The following is a 23,361-nucleotide window of genomic DNA, read 5'->3' on the forward strand; positions in this document are numbered from 1 at the left end:
AATCCAAACCAAAAGTTACATTTGGAAGCACATCCATTTTTAGCAACCCAGAGCGCTTAACAGAGGCAGAATCAGCTGTAGGTGACAGCTGTTCCCTTGACGGCTGTTGTGAAGTAATACAGATGGAGTGATGCGGCTCCCGTGATGTTATAGTAAATAACAGGTCTCTCAACCAGTCAGATTGCTTGAATGCTGTGAAGCGAATGCTGTGGATTCACGTAATATTATCATATATATTCACATATTTTTTTATACTCTCATATTTTATTCTCAGTTGTTTTCTGGCGGTTATATTGTACACACTCTTACACACTGTAAATCACAGTGTACAATATATTTAAATATTTTTCTGTTATTTCTACTGAATGTGTGCTTAGTTTCAAACATTGTTGGTTGTCTTATATTTAAATATTAACATTTCCTTTATTGTCATTTACATTGTATTTTAAGTGCTGTATGCTATAGCCTCTGCAACAGCTTAATTAAAGTTTTCTCGTACTTTTTCTCCTCTCCAAGCCTGTTAAACAAAATAAGATCCAGTCTCTATTAATCTTTTCCGGCCCTATGCATCTGAAATCATGTCATGACATTTCTTCGTGTGAGGCATGAGTAGCAGTTCCTGTTTGACTGGGTTTTCTGGATACAGATGTTTTAAATATAGCATCTAGTAAGTTTGGGATGCTGCATGGCACGGAAGAGCAAAATGGCTCCGATTGTCATTATTTTTCATCATCACCCTCAAAATGTTTTTGTTGTTAAAAACTCTTTTCCTCCAGTTTGTGCATAACAGCTCATAAGTCAATTTGTACATTTTGTAAATATGATATAAAGCAACGTGCTGTTGATATGGCAAGTTGGTGTGTATGTTTTTCTTTTCTTTTCTTTTCTTTTTTTTGTTGAAGTGTACAGGAGTAACAACTGTTCCATGTTTTTCTGTGCAGGTGCAGAATGCGTCTGATCTGCTTATTAAGCCGCTGGAGAAGTTCAGAAAGGAGAAAATAGGAGTAACAAAAGTGAGTATTGTTAATCATTAATTTGCTCCTAAAGTGAAATGTGGTCCATTTTGTGATAGTGGCACATCACCTTTTAGAAGTATTAATTTAATAAGTCATTACCGAAACCAGCTCTCTGGTGTGTTAACAGAATGTGTTTTCTTTCATTAGTTTGTCCTATTTCTGTTTTGTCAGTACAACATACATCATCACTCTGAGTTATTAAGTATGCAGGCTGCACAGAAGTTAACTCTGTTTTCAACAGTAATACATGCAGCTCTTCCTCTTTGGCACACCCTTTATTGTGCGAAGGCATTTGTAAGGAAGTAAACAAGTTGTACCAGTCAGGGAAAAAAGATTGTATGTTTCTTAGGTTACAAGCTGTATGTGTTCCACCATCACCGTTTTATTTTTCCGGCAAAAATCATCAGGAAACAGTGGGACGCCAGCTTGCTTATTCAGCCTTCCTGTTAGTTTACTGCTGAACAAACGGGTTTTAGTTATTTCTCAACTAACCACTGTCTGTCAGTATGCTGCTGTGAAGTGGCAGTGCTCGAGGTAACATTAATATCTAAGGGAGAGAGGGGACTACACCTGCTTTGGCTTGGGAGAGATACAGAACTCTTATGATAAGTTTATTTAGTTTAGAAAATTAACTAAAAAATAATGCATGTGTGTGTACATTGTTCAAACTGTGCTGAAATGGAGGTAATAATATTGAAAGTGATACAGAAAAGCTAAAAGGCTGTAGTTGCCTTGAGGCAGAGGGTTAAGTGAGATTGTTTTGATATGCTTTGATTCAAACATAACCTTTCACTGTGTCACAACTCCACATCTTTCCCACAGGAGAAGAGAAAGAAGTTTGAAAAGGAAAGTGAAAAGTATTACTCTCAATTAGATAAACACCTCAATCTCTCTGCCAAGAAGAAAGAGAGCCAGCTTCAGGAGGTTGGTTGAAGTACAACAGATATTTTTCATCAACATTATGAAAAACTTTGAATCTGCTGCCTAACATGCCACTTGTTGAAATCTCTTTTTATTCCAACTACAGGCTGATGAACTCCTGGACAGAGAGCGAGTGAACTTCTATGAATCGTCTGTGGAGTATGTTTACCAGATCCATCAGGTGCAGGACAGGAAGAAGTTTGATGTGGTGGAGCCTGTGAGTGATGTCTCTTTTCTTGTTTGTTGCTAAGCACAAGTAACAAGAGACCCAGGAAATACACACTGCCGAGTTGACAAAAAGATGTTGATGACTCAAAAATAGTAGTCACAGTCATAGCAGTGCTGGGCAATTTGGACAAAATCAAATATGACAGTATCTTTGACTGACTACTTTAATGACATAATTGTAGAGAGAACTGTTGGTGCTTTCAGAAGACATTTACAAATGTGAGATTTTTCATAAGCAGTTGTAATATAAATATGATGATCGAGCAGGTGCAGCAGAGGACAATATTGCAACAGCTAGAACAGTCTAATAAATTCATAAAGTTGCATACCACCTTTAAAACTAGAAAAAGACAATGCTTGTGTCATATTACAATGTCATGTGATAATGATATCCAAAATCCCAGGTCTTCGATGTCCAGTGAAACCCACATGTCTCCAAATTTTAACTTTTCAAAAACTAAGAAAAACAGTATTATTTTTAGCTTGACAGATGTTTGACAGTTTATCGAATTGGTTAAAAATCTTTAATAAGCCCAAATGTTACAGAGCTTTCTGAACCTACTGAGGAGAGGGTAAATTCTCAAACTAAGTAAAAACATGAAAATCATTGAAGTTGGAGATTAGTGGTTTTCACTGGAGATCGAAGAGATGATACCCAGTTTTCAGTCCCAGTATCGATTAAAATGTTGATACAAAGCCCAGCATCACTGCATGGTAGTCATTACTCTTGCAGACAGATACAGCATATTGTCAACATTTCAAATCGCATAACATTTCCAGTCATCGCCATGAATGTTCTTCTTTGTGTACTTTGCTCATACTCCAAAATTAAAGTAGTCTGAAGTTTATTCACATGCATGTATTTTTTGTTTGGGCTGTCCAGGTCCTGGCGTTTCTTCACAGCATCCTCACACTCAATAACCTGACAGTGGAGATGACTCAGGACTTCATGCCCTACAAACAAGAACTGCAGCTCAGCTTGCAGAACGTAAGTGGTGTTGCTAGGAAAAAACGATAACAGAATCAAGATTTAAGATACTTTAATGGGTCTTCCAGAGTACAGTGACCAAATCAAACTGGCTGTCCAGAGTCCTGACAAATATCTGTAAAACTGTAGAATGTCCTGGTTTTCAACATTCACTACCGATATTGTCCCAGTTATTCACTATTCATGCCTGCGGTTTCAACTGAACATAAATACATTACATACCAAAACTGGTCAGCGTTTTTGGCTGAATCTAATGATGCCAGGGTCGAAGCAAACTGACCTTTACTTTCAACTCTGTGGCCCTTTGGAAGTTGGCAACGTCATGTTCAATATAAACAGTTTTCAAGTAAACTAGGTTTTGGTGGATTTTGGGAGAAAAAACTATCTTTCGTCTGCTGAGGCGCTGTCCATGGTGTTGAAAGGTGCGTTCAGCAGGTGTGCAAAGTGCTGAATTAACTGTCCCATACTGAAGAAAATGCCTATAGTGGATGCATAAGCACGTACATGTGTATGTGCATAAACATGCGGTACACATAAAGGTCCCGGTTTGTGGGTTTGAAAATATTGTCACCGTATTCAAGAGGTATCTAAAGTGCTGTGTGTGTGTGTGTGTGTGTGTGTGTGTGTGTGTGCATGCAGACAAGAAACCACTATGAGAGCACGCGGGAGGAGATGGAGGAGCTGATGAACAGAATGAAACACCCATCCCAAATGGGTAAAATGCACAGTATGCGGACTATGGAGGGTTACCTGTACTGTCAGGAGAAGTGTAAGTACACCAGCTGTTCATATGTTCTGAATGTATTGTCTATGTGTATTCCCAATTCCACTATTGCCAGCTGTGATGTCACCTCTTGCACTTTTGTCTCAAAAGGGGCGTTGGGAGTGTCATGGGTCAAATACTATTGCAAGTACCACAAAGACAGCAGGCTGTTGGTTATGGTGCCTTGTGAGCAGAAACCTTCAACTAAACAGGTAATGAAGTCAAAAGAGGTTTTTTGCCATATCACTCTGTGCTGCAATAGACTGCACAATCAGTCCAATCCAATCCAATCTGTACACATGTAATACTCAATTACAATACTCAGTTACACAATTTATTTATACATGCGATATTAGTGAACTGCTTTGCAAGTCTTTATTTTCCTCTCTCAGCTGATGTTCTCTCTTTAATGCATATACTTACCACTTTTTAGCTCTGCTTGATTTATCTTTTTATACTTTCAGGGCCCTGTAGAGCTGACACTTAAATCCTGCATCCGCCGGAAGACTGAATCCATAGACAAGCGCTTTTGCTTTGACGTGGAAACTAGTGAGAGGTTAGTACAGACAAAACTAAGAAACCGTGAGATGGGAAAACATGAATGCCTGGTGAGATAAACAGGTTGAAGGAGTGAGGTGAACAGGTGGTCTACAAGGACAGAGAGTGAGGGCAAACTGGACTGTAGCCCAAACAATCCCTTAGCAACAGGCTTAGGCTGGAAACAGATGGCAAACTGTGATTTCAAGGGAAGGAACACAATGAACTCATATTTATATAGGCAGTCCATTCAGTACAAAATGCACTCTAAAAGATATTTTAGCCATAGGCTGCTATGTCATCAGGGTTTGTTGCTGCAAATCTGTGAAAACACTTGAATTTTGATTTGGTATTTTAAAGGTTTAAAATTGCTTCAATTTTGCATTAAGTGCTTGAAAGTTTTTCTCTGAATATTGAACAACTAATGCGTGCCAGTGTGTCAGCATAACCAACAGTGTAATCAGTCTTTCAGTCATAAGTCTTTGAACCGAAGCTCAAGGCCCATGCCAGCACACACCCGTCCTGCTGAGGTGTCCTTGAGCAAGACGTTGGCTTTGCCCCAGCACCCAAACAGTTCTACATCTGAAAATGCCCAAACACAGGTGCACCTAATGCACACTTGATGAACCCTTTCCCTAATACCACCTCTTAGTGATATTTAGATTTAAGTGTATCCCACAATTCGCGGTAAGCGGTAATTAAGATGACAGGCAAGAAAACATTCCCCTGTAAGTGAAAATTATATTAGGTTAATTTAGCTTCTTTTATTTGGCAGTATGCCCATCATAAATTAAGCATTACTATCAAATTATTTGCTTATATCTTACCATCTTTTTTTATTTATAATGTTGTCTGATCCTGTTGTTTTAATGTTTTGATCACTGATTGGGCCTTTAATTCACATTTTTACAGTGTACAGAAACTTCAGCCTCTTTATGTCATTCTACTGCTGTGGTCTCCCCTGTTGGAAGTTCTTATGAATAAACTAATGACTGTCACCACAACTGGAAACTTCCTTCTTTTGACAAGTGCATCTTGATGTGCACTGACAAAACCACAAAACCCCTTGCAGCCTTGACTTCTGCTTGCACACTGTCCGGTTTCCGAAAATATGCAACTGAAGTGCCACTTAGACTGTAAGTTTGGATACTGAGACAAAGCCACTGGATTCCTGTTAGAGCCAGATGCTGCTGTGTAGCTGACCATGACCTCTGACCTTTGTGGAGGGAGCGAGTTAGTAGAGAGTGTCCCTGCAGAAATCAATAATGCATCATTTTATTGTCAATAAACTCATAACTGTAGTAACAGATTGAATGGTTTTCTCCTCCACTGGCCTGTGAACTGATCATCTGATGTTTCCAGCCATGCTTGTACTAAATTGAAGAGCAGTTTACACGAGATGTTTTCAACTTAAGCAGAAAAGTTCTGATTGACATTACATGACTCATTGAGGTGTATTGATATGCATGAGCTTCGGATCAAATCAGTAAAATGCTGAATGGGTAAAAGCACATAAAATCTTAAAAGCACACCCCCGCATGAAAGCAAAGCTCAGAAACACATTTATTGCCTCTCTGCTCAGAATTGGGGCTCTCTTAGATAACAAGGTTACATATTTAATTGCCTTGGCTGACAGCTCATAAAGTAGCAAGACTTTATTAGAGCTGGGTAAGGAGTGCAGTTGGTAGAAGGAGAGGTAAACTCATAGCACAGTTGCTTCAGTTAACAATTGATCGGGTCGCCTACTAGCTAAAAAATTTGGCGCAGGATTTTGTTGCCTCTCCAGTAGGTCTGGAAGATGTGTTCATCATTTCTACACGCCTGTGATGTTTGTCTCCATTTTCAGCTTAAGTCATTCCCCGAAGGGGTTTAGTGAAGTTAACCAAAGCGTCGACAATGCAGTCCAAGTGCAGAGAACAATGAATATTAAATAGGCATTCATGACTTTAATTGCTGCCACACTCATGAAATTTCAATCCCAACTTAAGGAGAAAGCTGTTTCTATCACAATCAGATGAAATGTTGTTTTGCTGATGTAAAAGACTCATTAAAATCTTACCTGAAACTGGAGGGGTAGATGAAATAATGGGGAAAAATAATTGTATATGAATATTAAGTAATTAAAAAGGAGGAGGGCTACCTTTTGCCTTCAGATCGCCTTCAGTCCTCTTCATCCTGCTGTCACAAAAGTAAGTCCTGAACTGTGTGTACTGAGGTAAAGAGGTTTATGCTTCAGCAGCGGTTCAGCATCTAATGATCCCATTGTTTGGAACATGGGAACATCATTAGGGAACGGGGTTTGCACCCAGGGGTCACCTGGTCCTTTAAAATTACACAGGCCTTATGTCCCACTGATCCAAAGGCCTCCCATGAAATTGCTACCACTACAGACCAACCATCATGCTAAGCAGCTTGCAACAGAAACTGTGGGTTGTAGGCACTCTTGAACTTTCTGCAGACACAAATACACATGGCTTTAAGGAAACCATTACACACTATTAATCACATTCTTTTACCATTCCTTTTTGTCCAGTGTGTCCAGGTTTTGTGGTTCTTACAAGTTTTGAGTCTTTGTTTACATACGTAGATGCCTGTGTTGCAAGACTGGCTGAGACTGTGTCACAGAAGTGTTGATTCACAACTGTGGTCACTTCTGAGGCTGTAGTTGTGTTGTGTGTAGCAACTGTGAGTTTTAACTCACAATCACAGTTCCTCTTTGTCAATATATTGTGTCCGTGTTTGTCAGATGTCATGATTTTTGTGATTTCCCCTGTCACATAAAATACTTTTGCAGCGGTTGATGTACCTGCAGTTCGGCCTCTCTGAGACTCTGTCGACATGTGTTGTCATATACACGCATAGTGCTGACAGATGTATTGTAAAATATACTCAACCTGAAGAGACTCACCTGTGATTGACTTGTGACTTTGTGATCCACATACTTCAAAGTCAAAATCCTTCTTCATGTGTTGTTTACATTATTTTCTCCACCTCCTTTTGCTTGAAAATTGCTAAAATTTGACATTTGAAAAGTTGTGAGATTGTTAAATATTAGAAGTTCAGAGAGAAGCTAATTATTCAGAGTGGCTGCATGCTGTAGCACTGCGACTTGTTTGAAGTGAATAATCTAATTGCAACCTTTTCCTTTCCAATGACATTTTGTTACTGTTGCCATAGAAACACGCCCGTCACTTTCCAGGCTCTTTCGGATGAAAACAGGAAGTTGTGGATGGAAGCGATGGATGGAAAAGAGCCGGTGAGTTTATTTTTTTTAATTTATCTGTTAAGCTTGTTGTTCTCCAAGGTGTTATTTCTCTTCTTAACTAAGCTGCTTTCCTATTGGAGAAAATGAATTCAGCAAGTTGACTAATATTGAATCAGTTACCTTGATGGGATGGTGATTGGTGAATGTCAACTCCTACATCTTTTTACTTCACTTTTTCAAACTGTGTATAAAGTTCCACCTTAACATAAGTTTTATAAAACTGCTCCATAGAATGACAGGTGGTTATTGCAGTTTATGACATTTTTGGAAGAACAGTTATTGAGATTTATGTAATGTTCTGCTTCTTGACCAATCTGCACCAAATTACATGTATTTTATTTTCACAAAGTCAGTCAAAGCAAGCCTTGATACCTTGAAAAGTTGAACCAAAACAAGGCAAAAACTGCCAGATAGTGTAGTGTGCTACTGCAAATGGTACTGTTCACTGAATTTATAACTTTAGGACAAGTTCTTGTAAATAGCTGTGGAGTACTGTTTTTTGTTTTGTTTTTCAGATCCACTTTGTAGGGTAATGACAGCTCATATTTGATGTTTCTGGCCCTTGTAGGATTGCCTCATCCCATGATGGCTTCTCAGTTAGAGATGATGTGAGAGGTTGATGTGAAACCGCACATAGGGGGCCTCCACCAGTGGCTTAAATGTCTAAATGCTGGCATCTGGTTAATCACGGCAGCTTGATGAATTAATACTGAATTTACACCATTCTGTATCTTTCTAATCTCTAATTTATAATGTTTTTTCATCATTTCAACATTTGAGCTCAGGGTCTTCCTGAAAACAGTGAGAATGTAACAGACAAAAAAAATGCCAATTTTGTGATATCTGCAGATCTGAAAATGTTTCAGAAATGCATTCTGGTACCACGCTCTGTCATTGCATCAAGCAGTTAGAGTGTATGAAATACCACATTTAATACCTTCTTTTGGTTGTAGTGAAGATGTGTAGAGAGATGTATATTTTGCTTTCAGTTTTGCTTCCTTTCTGCCACTCTTGTTACCAAATCAGATGTCAAATGTTATTTAAAAACACACTTGGTTGAAACAGATTAGAATATATTGCATATATTACATATATGTAATTATGGTAATGTAAATCTTGTGAGTCCAAGTCCTGAGGGGCTGAAATTATCGCTCTGCTACCAGGGGATGTGAAAATAACAGAAGGCACGCTTTTCAGTTCCTCTACAACTTCCCCACTGACTTCTGTATATCAAAAATTTTACAAGACCTTTTTCCCACTCAGTCTGCCCAAAAATTCTGAAGCAATGCCCAGATATCCACTGCCAAGCAGATTTTCCAATCTTGCATTTGGGCCAAGGATCCGCTCTGTCAGATGAAAACAGACATTGCTGGCATTCTTTTAAAATGAGTCCTTTATCACAAGCATGTGTCGAAGGTTTTTACATTCCATCTGCTATTCTACATCACCATATTACTGTATTACATTAAACACACACGCTGTCAGTGTGGCCAAATTGGAAACCTCTCTGGACTATGGGAGGAAAAAACAACCGCAAACATACAGAGGACATCAAAGCACAGGAAGGACTGGGCTGAGATTCGAACCAACAACCTTCTTGCTGTGAGTCAGCTGTACTGCCTGATGTCACAATTGTCATCTTGGTTCACTGAATGTCCTGAAAAAAAAAAAACAAAACAAAACAAAGCAAAGCAATGAGCTAACTATTGCATATAATGCTTCCCATAACATACATTCTGAATTCACAACCCAAAATTTTGTCCCAAACACAGATATCGCTTATGCATTTGCTTACTCATATGATGTTTGATTGATATTAACTGGGAGGAACATGGTATATAGACATTAATGCAATTGGACGTGTCTCTTTTTGTAAATGAGCTCTTATTTTGTTCACAGTGTGTCAAGGAAGCTCAAACCTATCATACAGTAGTTCATCTAAGCAACCTGTTAACTATGAATTTTTATAAAGGCAATACTATTCTCCACCCTCTAAAACATCTTAATCTCCTGTGAGTACTTCATCTCTTGAACCATCCTCATCCTCTGCTGTCTTTTTATACATCCCCTTCCTTCAATTTATAAAATCCCTCAAGCCCAGAGCTTTTCTCTGGAAGCTTGATGGATTTTTTTGTACTTTTAATACACAGTGGTGAATCCTTCCTTTCTCAGTCTAGAAAGTATTCTCAGTCATACACTTAAAACCTGGAAAGATACAGTGGCAATCATTTCAGTGGTCCTTCCCCGTGTCTTGAAAAATAGCTCTGGGAGGTGGATGAAACCCTGCGAAAAGCAATCTATGGGCCACGCTGACCCAAGTCTCAACGGGGAGCCAGCCGCTGAATTGCTCCCTACCTGTGTTTCGTTTCCCTCCTAGAGCCATTACAACTCTGTTCTGCTGCCTCATGCCAGTTTCTGCCTCAGCAAACTTGCCATGCCTTAAAACCAAGAAGTGGTTAACATGCACAAACCCCTATAACTTTTTCCAAAACAACAAATGTTATTTTAAATCGACGTATCACTTGACAGTTCCCTTTATACATTCTCCACTGAAACCTTTTGTGAGAGCAAAACCACTTGGCTTGAATTCCTTGGCCCAAGACAAATGCTTACGCTCTTCTCTCCAAACTGACTTAACAATTTGATGTTTTGGCAACAAACTCAGCTGCTGAGATGCACATAATCATGCAAGCGTTTTGGAATTATTCACGTAACTTGGTGCCGTGTGAAAACGACAAAACAGAGCACATTATTGGTTCAGCAAACATTTATGATTGTGAAAAACTTCCTCCAACAACTAGCCAACAGAGAGTAAACTTGGAGTTGTCTGTAATTGTCTCAAAACAAAACGTGGAACTGTGCCACCGGCAGAGAATTGGAGACAAGCTTTTTGTTTTGGTCTTTGTGTCTTTGCAGAAATCCTTGAAAAAGTAATGTAAAACAGAATTCACAACCATCTAACGTTTCATCTCCTTTTGTTATCATCAGTACGGATTTACAAAGGACTGAGCCACAGATATTGATAAAATCCACCAAACCCTTAACAGTGATGAAAGTCTGTTGAATGTTTCTAGACCTTTCAAAGTTATACCACAGACAAAGACACAGATGACTTGCATTCGTAGTAGCAAACGGATGGATACTGAACTTGAAATGAAATGATACTGAAATATGTCTTTTGAAAACGCAAATTTCTCCTTTAGTGATCAAAGGAAGTAAAAGAATTCAGCTTGCCATTGCAAACAGTTTGACCAGAGCTTTAAGATAAAAACCAGTGTGTTTAATGGTGTCTGGCTGTGAGGCATCCATTTGCATGCAGTTGTAAACATTTAATTCTAATGAAGGGAACTGCAGCTGAAATGCTGCAAGAGTAACTGTGTTCTTCTCTTTGCTTTGTCTCCCATTGACTGATGCACCTTGGTGGTGCTGCAAGGTTGTGACAGATTTTTTGTCTCCTCTTAGGATCAATAAATCATCTATACCTGATCTATTAGTGATATGTCTTCTGTCGGATGGTATTAACTTTATTTGACTCTTTGATGTTTCCCAGCTGAAACAAGTGCTTGTTTTGGCATCGTCTTTTGATATCAGAGCAAAAACAACAATTTCAGTCAAGCAAGTTCCTGACCGCACATTGGAAAAGTGAAGATTGATAAGGCAGTTGATCAAACTGGAACACGGTGACAAAGACTTTTGGTGTATCATTAACAAAATTGATTGTTGGTTCATCGGACACTTCCCTAATTTTATTACCTTAGAATTTGGTTTACACTTACATCAGATACTGAAATGTTGCATTTCCCACCAAGATTCTCAATTTTTTGCAAAGTTTGGTTACTTTAAGTGTTTATATTACAATTTTGTTAAATAAACATTGTCTTTTTTTCAACATAATACACACAAGATTATTTTAATCACAACTGTCAACCAGAAACCCTTCCAGTGCCACACAAAAATTCATACTTAAAACACAAAAAACTTTGGATTTGACAGTTTTGAGTTGGATAAGATCTTGACTGTTGAATAGTTGTATTTACTGTACATTGGCAGTGAATCTGCACTGCATGCTTGAAGTTTTCCCTCTCATCCTTTTGTCTTTTTTTCTGTAAGCACATGCACATGTGTCTCTGTTTCAAAGGCTCGCCCACAGTCTGCATTTCTCCTCTGCTTTTTCAACTTCAACTTTTCTCTCCACCCTGGATACCGTCACTATGTTCATAAAGTCATCTTCCCTGATTTGCTGTGAATGCAACATGTTTGTGTCTTGGAGACAGACTTGATTAAACATACTAAAATGCTCCAAGATCACAGGAGTAAGACAAACAAGTTCTGTTTCCACAAATCCTATAGTCCTCACTTTGCTTTTATATTGTTTGTGTTTTAGATCTATCATTCCCCGATTCACAAGCAAGCTGAAAGTAAGTCTCAACTTTGTATTCTGTATTGCATCACAGTGTATTTTTTATTTGTATTTTTGTTTATGGAACAGGGACCATGTACAGTTAAAAACATGAACATGCAAGATGTTTGATGCATTGGACAGAGATAATGCTTGATAGGTCATTTTCATCCCCACACAAATAGCATAAATAAGTTTTCAAATGAGGATGTGAATTTCCCCGGTGGGCAATCAGTACCATTCATCTTATTTTATGATCAATCAATGAAACACATTTAAGACTCTTTATGAGTGCAGGTTTGATTTCCTTTTAGCCAGATTTTATAGCATCAATGAAAAAGTGCGGATGTCTGAGGTCATTTTGATTTCAGTTCCAATTTTGGAACTGAAAGGCAACGCAACTCTAGCTTTTCTTACTCACTGTATTTATATTCATGTTTTACTCTTACATAACTGTTTCAAACTATCGCTTGCTGTTAAATTTGTCTCTTGTCACCTTCATAGTGGAGCTAAATGAAATTGGATTCAAGTTTGTGCGGAAATGCATCAACTATGTTGAAACAAAAGGTAAAAGACATCACATTGAGTATTTCTTTATCCCAGTGTTTTTCCAGTCCTGTTAGTTTGCCTGTTTGCCCTTAGGGGGCACAGTTGAGTCATTCGTTGTGTGTTGATGCCACTTTTGCACACTGGAAGAGCTTTTTGTTGGGAGAATGTATAATGTCAGCCATTATAATTATCAATCATGGTAGTCTGCTTCAGTTTATGTGGAATATTACTTGTCACACGTCTTCTCACTGAGTAAATACAGCACACACGTAAGATCTGGTCAAATGTTTCTCTGGAACGGTAAATTAAACAACTGCTGTCCTACAATATATTTGCGTAGAGGAGAGACTCATTTTTAGTAGTGTAATCTGAAGCATCATCCAGAGAGTAAACATTAGGAAGCCTGAAACTTATTAGTTCAATGAGACATTCGCAATCAGGGAGGAACATCTGTCTTTTAATGGAGGAGGCACATGTGGTACATTTCCATTGCTGTGTATATTTCTGCACAGTACACTCCCCCTTTCTTACCTCCAACTCCTCTGTCTAGGAGTCACACAAGAAGGAGTGTACAGAACAGTTGGCAGCAACATCCAAGTGCAGAAGCTTTTAAATGCCTTCTTTGGTAAGGAAATTAATGAGACAGCATCGTCCCTCCGTCCATTGTGTGTTTCTCAACTGTGCTTCTCTACCTCACCATATTTATTAAGTTGAATAGAATTTGTAATCTTTTAATATTTGAAAATATTCTGACATGTTTTATAACTGTTTTCTTAGAATTCAGTCTTATGACTCCAGTATGTCGTCTCATTTTGCATATGTTGTATTTTGTCCTTGTTACTCTAATTTGTAAGCAGATTGTTTAGAAATTCATAAGATAATTACCTCTACTATGTGAAAGTACTTACAATGATATAAATTGTATTTAGTATCTTCTGCTTGTTTATTTTTGATCTGCCCCTTCACAGACCCAACATGCCCAGGAGATGTGGATTTCCACAGCAGTGACTGGGACATTAAAACCATCACAAGTGCCATGAAGTTTTATCTAAGGTTTGTCTCTCTCTGTGTGTGTGTGTGTGTGTGTGTGTGTGTGTGTGTGTGTGTGTGTGTGTGTGTAAGAAAAACAGAGTGGTATTGTTTCAGATATGTGGCTGTGACTATGAGGATCATGCTTGACATCATGAAGTGTTTATTTTCCTTGTACTCAGGCAGAACTCCACACTTTTTGTATTTTGATGTTGGATTCCTGTCAGGGGTGGTCTTCTCTGCTGAAAGACACTTTGTGGCCACCAAAGTTTTCTTTCTGCCCTGTCTGTACTTGGCAAATAAAAGCATTTGTACTCGAGATGAGGGCAGCATCGGGGTGCCGTGGTTACCACTGTTGCCTCACAGAAAGAAAGTCCATGGTTTTACTTCCAGTTGGCCGCCTGGCCAGCCAGTGTCCTTTCTGTGTGCAGTTTGCATGTTCTCCTGTGTGGTTTTCTGCCAGGAGCTCTGGTTTCCTCCCACAGCCCAAAGACATGTGAGGTGAATTGCCCCTTGGTGTGAATGTGTCTGTCTGTGTGTCTGCCCTGAGATGGACCGGCGACCTGTCCAGAGTGTTTCCCCGCCTTCCGCCCAAATGAGCTCTGGGATAGTTTCCAGCACCCTGCGACCCTAATTAGGATTGAAAAATGAATGAATGAATGAATGAATAATTGAGATGATTGTGACCCAGAGGGTTTAGCCAGTTTAGTTTATATAAGCTTCCTGACCAGAACAGTGAGATTTACTAAGTTTACCTTGAACTCAAACATCTCAGTCAGTTTTTTTTTTTTTTTTGTTTGTTTTTTTTTTTTTTTAATTCTGCAGTCAACCAAGTTTGACCAGACTAACCTTGGTAGGACAACAAGCTAACAGCCGACACTGTCAGTGTATTAGTGAGATTTTACTGCTCACAAAAGGATGTGGTATAGTTACTAGCTTCCTCTCTTGGGACATCACACTTCCAGTTAAGCATAGCAAAAATGTGAACGTGGAGGTGTCAGGTGATATTTTCCTTTTATATTCAATTTAAATGTTAAAATTGCCTGGACAGTCTTTCAGTGCCTGACGTGTTTTTCTTCGGCTGCCAACATTATAAAGTTTAAAGGTTGCATAAAGGTTGCATTACTACTGTTTACTTTTAGGAGCTAACACATGCCAGCACCACTATGGCCAACTCCCCCTCCTGAAATACCCTACAAAGTATAAAGGTTATTTATCAAAATGTTTATGTATAACACATTGTGAGATGCTGGAGAGACACAGTTTTCCATGAAATAAAGCATGCAACATTAAGAACAAGTGCAGGCCCTCTGCCACTCGTGCATGTTCTGGGGAATGCAGGTGGTGGGAGAATTGTTTTTGTATATTTTGGCCTGAGGGTGGGGCCAGAGGAAAGGGTTCATCCACTAGGTAGCATGAATGAGCTTTTCAAATTTTATGGCAAACTGGCCAATAGATTTTGAGATGTAAAATATTACATTTTGTCCTGAGGTGGTGCTAGAAGAAGGGTCATGGGGCCACCAAAATCAAGAGGAATCTTCCTTTGGGGAGAATGAATGCATCCACTAAATATGGAAACCCACTGATTAGATTCAGTGATGTCCTGTGCAAATTTAACATTTTGTCCTGGAGTGTTCATCCTCTGGAGAGCATGGATGTGCTTGCTGAGTTTCATGGCAATCTACCCAGTAAATTTCAAAATATGTTGCCTTGGATTAAAGTGTTGAACAGATGGATTGATGGATGGACCTGTAATATAGTGAGTCTAGTAAAATAATTGCGACTAGTTAACACAGCGTGGTGATCAGAGACTCAAAGCAGTCAGCGAGGTGTGCGAGCTTGCAGGTCAGCAGCAGTGCGTGTGTGTACCAACAAAGCTATTACTTAGAGCTCGGAAAAGAGAACACCTGCACGGTCCGGTTATTAAACATTACAGGACCAACATGGCCCTGCCTACCAGTGGGGCAGAAAAAAGACCAAAACTCAGTCAGCTAAAACCTTGAAGAGAACAGTAACATAACATTAATCCAGGGAAACAAATATTCCTGAGGTCATGTTGTAAGTCACCATTTAACACAACAACATGTATTTGGGATGAAATGTGTTGTCATTAGCTGAACTCTGAAGTGTTAGAAGTTTGTTCTACTCCAGCAGTTCAAGCCAGCAGGTAGTGAGCACAGTGATTATTGCCCACAGTTTACCACATAGGTAACCAAACCAGTAGAGAGTAGAAAAATGTTAACAGGCTTTGTCAGGCACCTGGAAATACATTGACTGTACATCAGGAAGGAATGTTTGCATTTTAGCTCTGGCTTCAGCTTTACCTTGACTGTGAGGCAATGACTTTGACCAAATTTTCAACAAGAAAGACAGACAAAGGTCTTTGAAAGAAGACACAAGAAGACACACATCCTTTCGCACATGTGAACGAGCATGCCAGTCAGAAAAAAAAAACTGAATCATGCTAATGCTTTGCCAGTGTGTTTCCAGGAATCGGAACACATTAACTTCCTCATTTGTTTTCCTAAGTGCAGACAATCCTTCATCATTTACCTCACATAAGAGCAGAAAATGATGTATTTAGGGAGCTTGCCAAAAGCTGGAACCATGGCTCAATTTTTTGGCCATTTTCTTAAACGATTGACTAATCAGACAGTTTTGTCTTCAAAGTTGATTAATGCATTATATACTGGAAGCAGCCATCCTTAACTCTGAAATGATCTGATGCTCACTGTTCAACTAGAAGCGAGGATGGGTACTTTTAAAACTTAGTCCATCATAGATAACTACCTGGTTAATATTAAATCAGTTGTGGTATCAGTCCAGTCACTCTGTCTGTGCTGCCTTGCCAAGTACAGATAGAGGTTCAGGCCTCCAAAAAAAAAAAAAAAAAAGAAAAAAGAAAAAAAGAAGTATATAAAAATAAAAATCAAACGTGGAAAAAAAAAAACAAGTAGCACTGAATAGAGTAGTGAGAAGTTGTAAAAATTACAGTTTTTATTTAAAATGTAACAGTTTAGTCTACACAGTTTAGTCAAGTCCTACACTGTAATTAGAATAGGGTTATCATAATTCTTAATAATTGTGATAAGTCATCAGTTTTGAAAAGAGTTTTCCCCATGAGTTTTGAAACAAAATGCCTGGGTAACCTAATTAATTGTAGGGAATTGCATTTAGGGCATTTAGGGTACTATAAGCAAATAATTTACACATCAGAGTGTGCGGTGATCAACAGATTCATTTGTGCCAAAAACATCTCTGCAAATATTTTACGACCACTTTGTGTTTGAAACGCATCAGTTTTAACCCTGTGATCGCACAGGGTGGTTAAAGAGAAGAGCTAACTTGCACCATGACCTGATTTTTTTTTTTTTTTTTTTTTGAAAGACGTGACCTTGTGTTTTGACTGTGTCTCATGATTTATTCATAGGATGTCCACCTACTCTTAAAGGAACACATTCTCTAATTTTGACCTTGTGTGCCACAACAGAGTCTCTTGTCCCTTGGCCCCTCCTGACTCTCAGAGTCAGCTGCAGTGCCCCTTGAGTGCGCAACTATTTAAAGCAATATGGAGGTTTGGTGAAGTATTGGTTTGTATATGTTACTTTTAGTGATTATAAAGCTGTAGAAAGTGACTCAGCCACATCAGTTATTTATGTGGTTGCATTTTGAGAATTGACAATTACAGTTTCAAGTCACCTTCTTATTCACCCCAATGTGTCAGCTAAAAATAAAGCTAAAGAACATGAAGATAGTTGACATCCCACAAAAGGTCATAAAAAGAAGCTGCAGGTTTCTGTTTGTTTACATCAGAAATTTACATCAATCTCATGTTGTCTTCCTCATGTTGGGTCTACTGTTTTCATGTATTTCCCTGCCTTGTCAGAGCATAGCACATGCTCTTCTTCAAAATCCCTTGCTGTCCGGCTATATCGGCTAATTACTGAGCTAAATAGCTTCTAGCAAGTAATTCGGCTTGCTTTGTTTACATTCTTAGTGCAGCGCGATTTGCACTAACAGGATCATGTCTTGCGGGTGGATGGCTTCGTTGCCTGTGCAGTAATAAAGTGGCATCTTTTTCTTTGCTCTCCAGACCCTGCCCCTAGCTATTTGTTTCAAGCTTCTTCATATTTTACTCTGACGTTTATTTTTTGCATCCCTTTTGAGTGAATAATGAGATGATTGAAACTGATCACCCACATTCAACATTTGTGAGTGAGTGACTTTCTCTGGCTTTATAATCACGATTCTAAAGCCAGGTAAATCGCCCATTTAAAAAAAAAATTCCATATTCCTTTAAGTGTCTTGCTCAAAGACACTTTTGCCGGGTGGTTGCTTGCCAATACCAGTCAAATCTGTGTGCTGTGGTTCAGGGACGATTTCTCTACAGACCACCCCTCCCTGCCACCCGTGAGAGAGCTGCTGCCTGAGAAGAGAAATTTGAGATTGGAGCTCTAAATTACACTATACACTACGAGAAGTGCTTGTGGCTCTCATTTATTTGATTGTGCAACCAGTGATGGCTGTTTTTTTTTTTTTGTTTGTTTGTTTGTTTAGCAGTGGGTTGGTCGGTTGGTTGGTCTGCAAAAATTGGGCAGCCACACTTTTCGTCCTAGGCGGCTGAAATTTGACATGGAGGTCAAGTGTGTCTGTGTGTGTGAAGGTGTGTGTTTGTGTTCATGCAAAGTAGTTAAAAGGGCGCTTGGGAATTGAAGTGGCCCATCCCAAAAAGGCGCATAACTTCCAAATGGATTCACAGACTTAACACAAGATTTTTTGGGAGGTTGGTCATGAGCCAAAGGAACTGATTGACTATTCAGGCCAACTGTCAAAAAAGGGGTGTGGCAGTGGGAGTGGCCTATAACACAATGATTCAAAGACAGACAAACACACCACACACACACACACACACACACACACACACACACACACACACACACAGACACCACAGAGGATCCTTTTTCAGCAGTGTGTGTTCACCCCACCATCTCTTTCTGTTGGTCCATCAGTTCACTGGTCCACAAAGCAGCTTTTTACCTAGGGGGCTGAAATTGCCATGGAGGTCAGGTGTTTGTGAGGTTGTGTGTGTGTCTGTATGAATGCATGCATGCGTAGACGCATGTGTGTACCTGGTTGCAGCTGTTTCGATTTTGTGCTTGTTTTTCTTGTGTCCTCTGTCCTCTGTCTTCAGTTTGATGCAGTGAGTTAAATTACACTGTGCCCCTCTTGTTTAACAGATTGTTTGTATTTGTTTGCAGGAGTCTGTCTGAGCCTCTGATGACCTACAGTCTACACACAGACCTCATTTTAGCTGCAAGTAAGACGTGATTGGAAAATTACCCTGCTCTAAGAAGCTGTATTTATGCCCAGCTTAATAGAAAGATAGTCCCTGTTAACGTTTATGTCTTTGGCCCCCAGTGCAGCTCACATGTTGTATCTGAATACAGTGAGTATCATGTGCATTCAGTTTAGACCTGGAATTGGTGTTTCCGGTATGAAATGTAAATACGTGTCATCAGCACCACAAAGTTCCCTTGTAAAAAAATTGTCAGCAAGATCTCACACGCAAGAGGAGGCTAAGAACTCCCAAATTGGCTTTTGATTGCTATTTTGCTGAAAACCTTATGCCAAGGCAAGCCAAGATTAAATACTGGGAGCCAAGAACCAAAAGTTTATTTTCTTTCCCATTCGGTCTACAAATAGTCTCTTTGTAATCTTGAGTTGATTTATTGTACATTTGTGCTACATGAGCATTGGTTCACTCAGAAGAGTTCAGTGGTTCAAGAGGCCAGCTGCGAATGTGAAAGAGAAGACAAAAACCTCCTACACCCTCCCCACACTGTAAATGAAATCTGAACCCCTTTTCCTCTGTTGGTCACACAACATTTACGATAAGAAGGAAAAAAAAAAAAAAAAGGTTAACGAAGTAGCGCCAGCCTCAGTCTTTCAAGGTCTTTCAGACAGCTTAGTTTCTTGGAAATGTCATGCACACCAAATGGGGGCTTGTTGTTATCCTCCAGAATAACTTTGGTTTGTGACATGCTTTTATTAGTCCAGTCCCATTGTCACAGTGTGGGCGTGCCCGGCTCTGTTTTGTAGTTTAACATCCCATGATTACATGATACAACCATATCATTTCTTTCTTTACTCGACACCAGTCCTGTTAAATGAGAACGTTTTCCTTGTCTCAAGCACTCAAAATTGAGTTTCAAATTACAGCAAAACAAGACCTGAAAAAAAAAATACAGTATGAAGATGTCTATAAAGTCATGTATATTTTTACATTCATTAAATATAGCAGGACTCAAGATACAATAGTGCTATTTTCTGACCTAAGTTAATTATATGAAGTATAACAAGAGATTGACCAAGGGGACTTTAATACTCAAGCCAGCTACAATAGTCAACAATAGTTATCACTTGAGGCATTAATTTTCACTTTGCCTCTTTCTCTAGGGAAGACTTTTATGTTTATGATTTGCAGTAGATACATGCACAGTTTGTGTTGCATGCTCTGTATATATGCTCTGGCAAATTCTTCTTTTACATAACTCGTTGTTTTGTTTGTATTGTAGAGTCAGATAATCTGGACTTTCGACTGAGTGAAATTCATTCACTTATCTACAAGCTACCAGAGAAGAATCGGGAGATGCTGGAGGTGCTGATTCAACACCTGGTCAAGTAAGAGCTGACTCCTCCCGACTTCCAACTTTTGCGATGTACTGCAGCTTGTCCCTGTGAATGATACTGCTGTCGATTGACCTTTTGAGCTATAAATAGTACTTCTTTTATATATTAATATATTACTAATTCATTGCTGATATTTGTTGACAGTGTTTGCAGCTACAGCCAGGAAAACCTGATGACCCCATCCAACATGGGCGTGATCTTTGGACCCACACTGATGAGAGCAAAGGAGGAGACTGTGGCGGCCATGCTGGATATCAAATTCCAGAATATTGTCATTGAAATTCTGATCGAAGGCTGCAAAAAGGTACATCCTCATCGGAGATTACAAGCTCCTTCCGTAGTTTGAGCCTAGAGGAGTTACAAGTCATCAAGCAGACCAACTTTTTAATGACATTTCATTTGAATAATCTGCTTCAAATCCAAATCCAAATCCAATTTATTTAAAAGTGTACAGAGGAGATAGTGTTTTGTTCATTACACAAAATGAGAAAATTGATGTGAGCATTCAGGATCATCAAAGCTTTAATGCTTGATGATGCCATTTATGCAACTTTTAGTTTGTGCTACTGAGTAATGAGCACTATGTGTTTTAGTGAAAATCTGTAATTGTAACTTTTTCCTGGTTTTTCTAATGTTGCTACTTTTGTTAATTGTTTTATTGGGCTGTATGTGTTTTGGTGACTGAACAGAAGTCTTATATTTTCATTGGTGTGAACACAGATCTTCAGCGGTACACCAGAGGACAGTGCCGCCCCACCTGTCCCTCCTCCGCGGATCACCCCGAGAAAGCGGCAGCCAATCACAATTTCCAAGCGGCCACCTCGAGTCTACCCGCCTCTTAATCCCGACCTGTTCCAGAGCACAGAGAGTAAGTTATCAGGCTCTTTTGGCCTAATCGTCATTATCATCCTTAATCATCCATTACCATTATTCCATATTGTCTGTCGGATATATTGCATATTATTGTTGTTATGATTTTTAACATGTTTAGCAGAGTGGTGAGCAAGCTATTTTTCCAACATAGAGCATTTTGTCATCAAATTCAGTTTAATTTTGGCCATCATTGTGACCTTTTTTCAGGTTCATCTTTTAATTTTTCCCTAAATGTCTCAAGCATGATCAAATGATTTATTTCTGTCTAAATCCATAATTGAATGTGTGACTTGGTTCCGTCATACACTGTGGCAGAGAAATTTGAAACATGTGCAACCTGTCCTGCCCTCCTGCAAATATTTAATTTGTTTTGCCTAAGACGTTTAGCAGTGGGCATTAAGTGTTTGTAGCTTGGCTTGCAGTATGACTGTATTAGATTAAAAACAGCACTTCAGTCATGTTTGTTTGTTTTTTTTTCCTGCATGAATGGTTAATTATTCTGTGGTGTTTAATTGGTTTGTTTCATTAATATAGCTCTTGTTGGATTAACCATTTCCACTTCTTGAACTTGATTTGCTTGTTAAAAAGCCCCTTTTTCTATTCCCAGACAATTCCCTCGGCTCCTACAGTGCTTTTAGCTGGTTCAATTTGTGCATTAAATTCATTTGTATTTGCGGGACATTCTGATGTTACCCTCATAGCAAAAAAAAAAAAAAAACATTCAAAAAAGTAGCACATGGTTGAGACCTAAAGTTACTTTGATAGCAAGTTATAAGGAACATCCATCTTATCTTTCATTTGAATGTTTAGCTGTTGCCACTGGGTCCACCCCAAGATTACAGTGGCTTGTTTTAACCATTTAACTTCTGTTGCTGCTCTCTGACAGATGGCCAAAGTGACAGCTCTCCACACAGACCACAGGGGGTGGACGTGGACGGCGATGTCCCAACGAGCCCCACACCCCTCCAGCGGACCAAATCCACAAACCATGCTCCACTCATTCCTAGAGAACCTCCTCCAAGGCAAGCTTTGCTGCCCAAACCAGCCGCTCGTCAGGACAGAAATTCAGACGGTGATGTTGGCAAACTGTTTGGCAAGATGGAAGCGAACGGTGAGACTAGAGTCACTGTGAACCGAGCGTCGTCCTTCCAGAGCAGAAGACCACCTCCCATGGGCACAGCAGCCATCAAAGAAGGTATCAAATTCCCTTTGCAGTTTTGTCAATATAATAAATCCTCTATTTGCAGCTGAATTTACTCCTATTTACTTCCTTGGCTGTGTTGGATTTTAAAATAGCTAGTAAGGAGTATCTTGAGCTGCCTTATTGCGTGCAGCTACAACCAGACATTCAAAGGTGGCTTTCTTAGCTACTTTATTATTATTTTCCACTATGCGGTTTAAAAAATAAAAACAGACAAACAAACAAACAAAAAAACAAAAAAACCTTCAGCTTTCCAGGTTTTAAGTGAGCAGTGTTACTTCATGAGGACATTGGTCATCAGCAGGGAAACCGAGTGATGGACAGTGTATTATGATGGCATAGCAAAGATAGCAGATTATAAGGGTAGGTGCTGTTCTTTGCCTGAGCGCTCTAAAGGCATGCGCACACTGCCAGTCTTTTAAAACTGCAGTGCAACTCTTTCAAACTGTCACATTTTACAGAGAGGAAATTTGTAATTTAGCAATGACTGATGTCTTCCTGACAGCAGTCAATCTGAGGAGTTGTTTTTCAATTGTATGTGAAATGCCTCTGCACGTGGTCAGTTGCACTCTATTGATTTCTTTTAAGCTGTTACATTAGGCTGCTTGGCCTCCCTATGACTCATGCATGACTTATTGCACAATCTACAAATGTTTATTACTGGATTGAACTTCAGAAGTGTAAAGGGAACTAGATGTTTCCTAGATTTTTGATGCTCTGCGCCTGCCTGAATGGACTGAGGTACAAATCTGACCATTTTCAAGCTTGTCAAACCACAACTGGTCATCATTTCATGAAACTTTAGCCAACTGCCACCTTAGAGAAAATGTTGAGTAAGCTTTACCAATTACGACACCATTTCCAAATTAATCAGCTCAGGGTGCCAAAATTCCCTCAAACTG

At 39.2% G+C, this 23,361-nt stretch overlaps 1 protein-coding gene across 1 annotated transcript in view; it reads left to right on the forward strand.

Moving 5' to 3' along the window:
* The window catches only part of ophn1 (oligophrenin 1), a 32,648-nt gene that overhangs the window by 4,720 nt on the left and 4,567 nt on the right, over nucleotides 1–23,361 (forward strand). The window contains exons 4-20 of the mRNA XM_030068831.1: nucleotides 942–1,013; nucleotides 1,839–1,940; nucleotides 2,044–2,154; nucleotides 3,049–3,153; nucleotides 3,793–3,922; nucleotides 4,028–4,128; nucleotides 4,381–4,472; nucleotides 7,631–7,709; nucleotides 12,103–12,136; nucleotides 12,622–12,684; nucleotides 13,217–13,291; nucleotides 13,635–13,719; nucleotides 18,954–19,012; nucleotides 20,271–20,376; nucleotides 20,530–20,689; nucleotides 21,106–21,253; nucleotides 22,145–22,453. Of these exons, the coding sequence (XP_029924691.1) occupies nucleotides 942–1,013; nucleotides 1,839–1,940; nucleotides 2,044–2,154; nucleotides 3,049–3,153; nucleotides 3,793–3,922; nucleotides 4,028–4,128; nucleotides 4,381–4,472; nucleotides 7,631–7,709; nucleotides 12,103–12,136; nucleotides 12,622–12,684; nucleotides 13,217–13,291; nucleotides 13,635–13,719; nucleotides 18,954–19,012; nucleotides 20,271–20,376; nucleotides 20,530–20,689; nucleotides 21,106–21,253; nucleotides 22,145–22,453 (1,831 nt within the window). The remainder of the gene's footprint in view (nucleotides 1–941; nucleotides 1,014–1,838; nucleotides 1,941–2,043; nucleotides 2,155–3,048; nucleotides 3,154–3,792; nucleotides 3,923–4,027; nucleotides 4,129–4,380; nucleotides 4,473–7,630; nucleotides 7,710–12,102; nucleotides 12,137–12,621; nucleotides 12,685–13,216; nucleotides 13,292–13,634; nucleotides 13,720–18,953; nucleotides 19,013–20,270; nucleotides 20,377–20,529; nucleotides 20,690–21,105; nucleotides 21,254–22,144; nucleotides 22,454–23,361) is intronic.

The sequence above is a fragment of the Myripristis murdjan genome, chromosome 14 (genome assembly GCF_902150065.1).
Source record: "Myripristis murdjan chromosome 14, fMyrMur1.1, whole genome shotgun sequence".
Classification (NCBI taxonomy): Eukaryota; Metazoa; Chordata; class Actinopteri; order Holocentriformes; family Holocentridae; genus Myripristis; species Myripristis murdjan.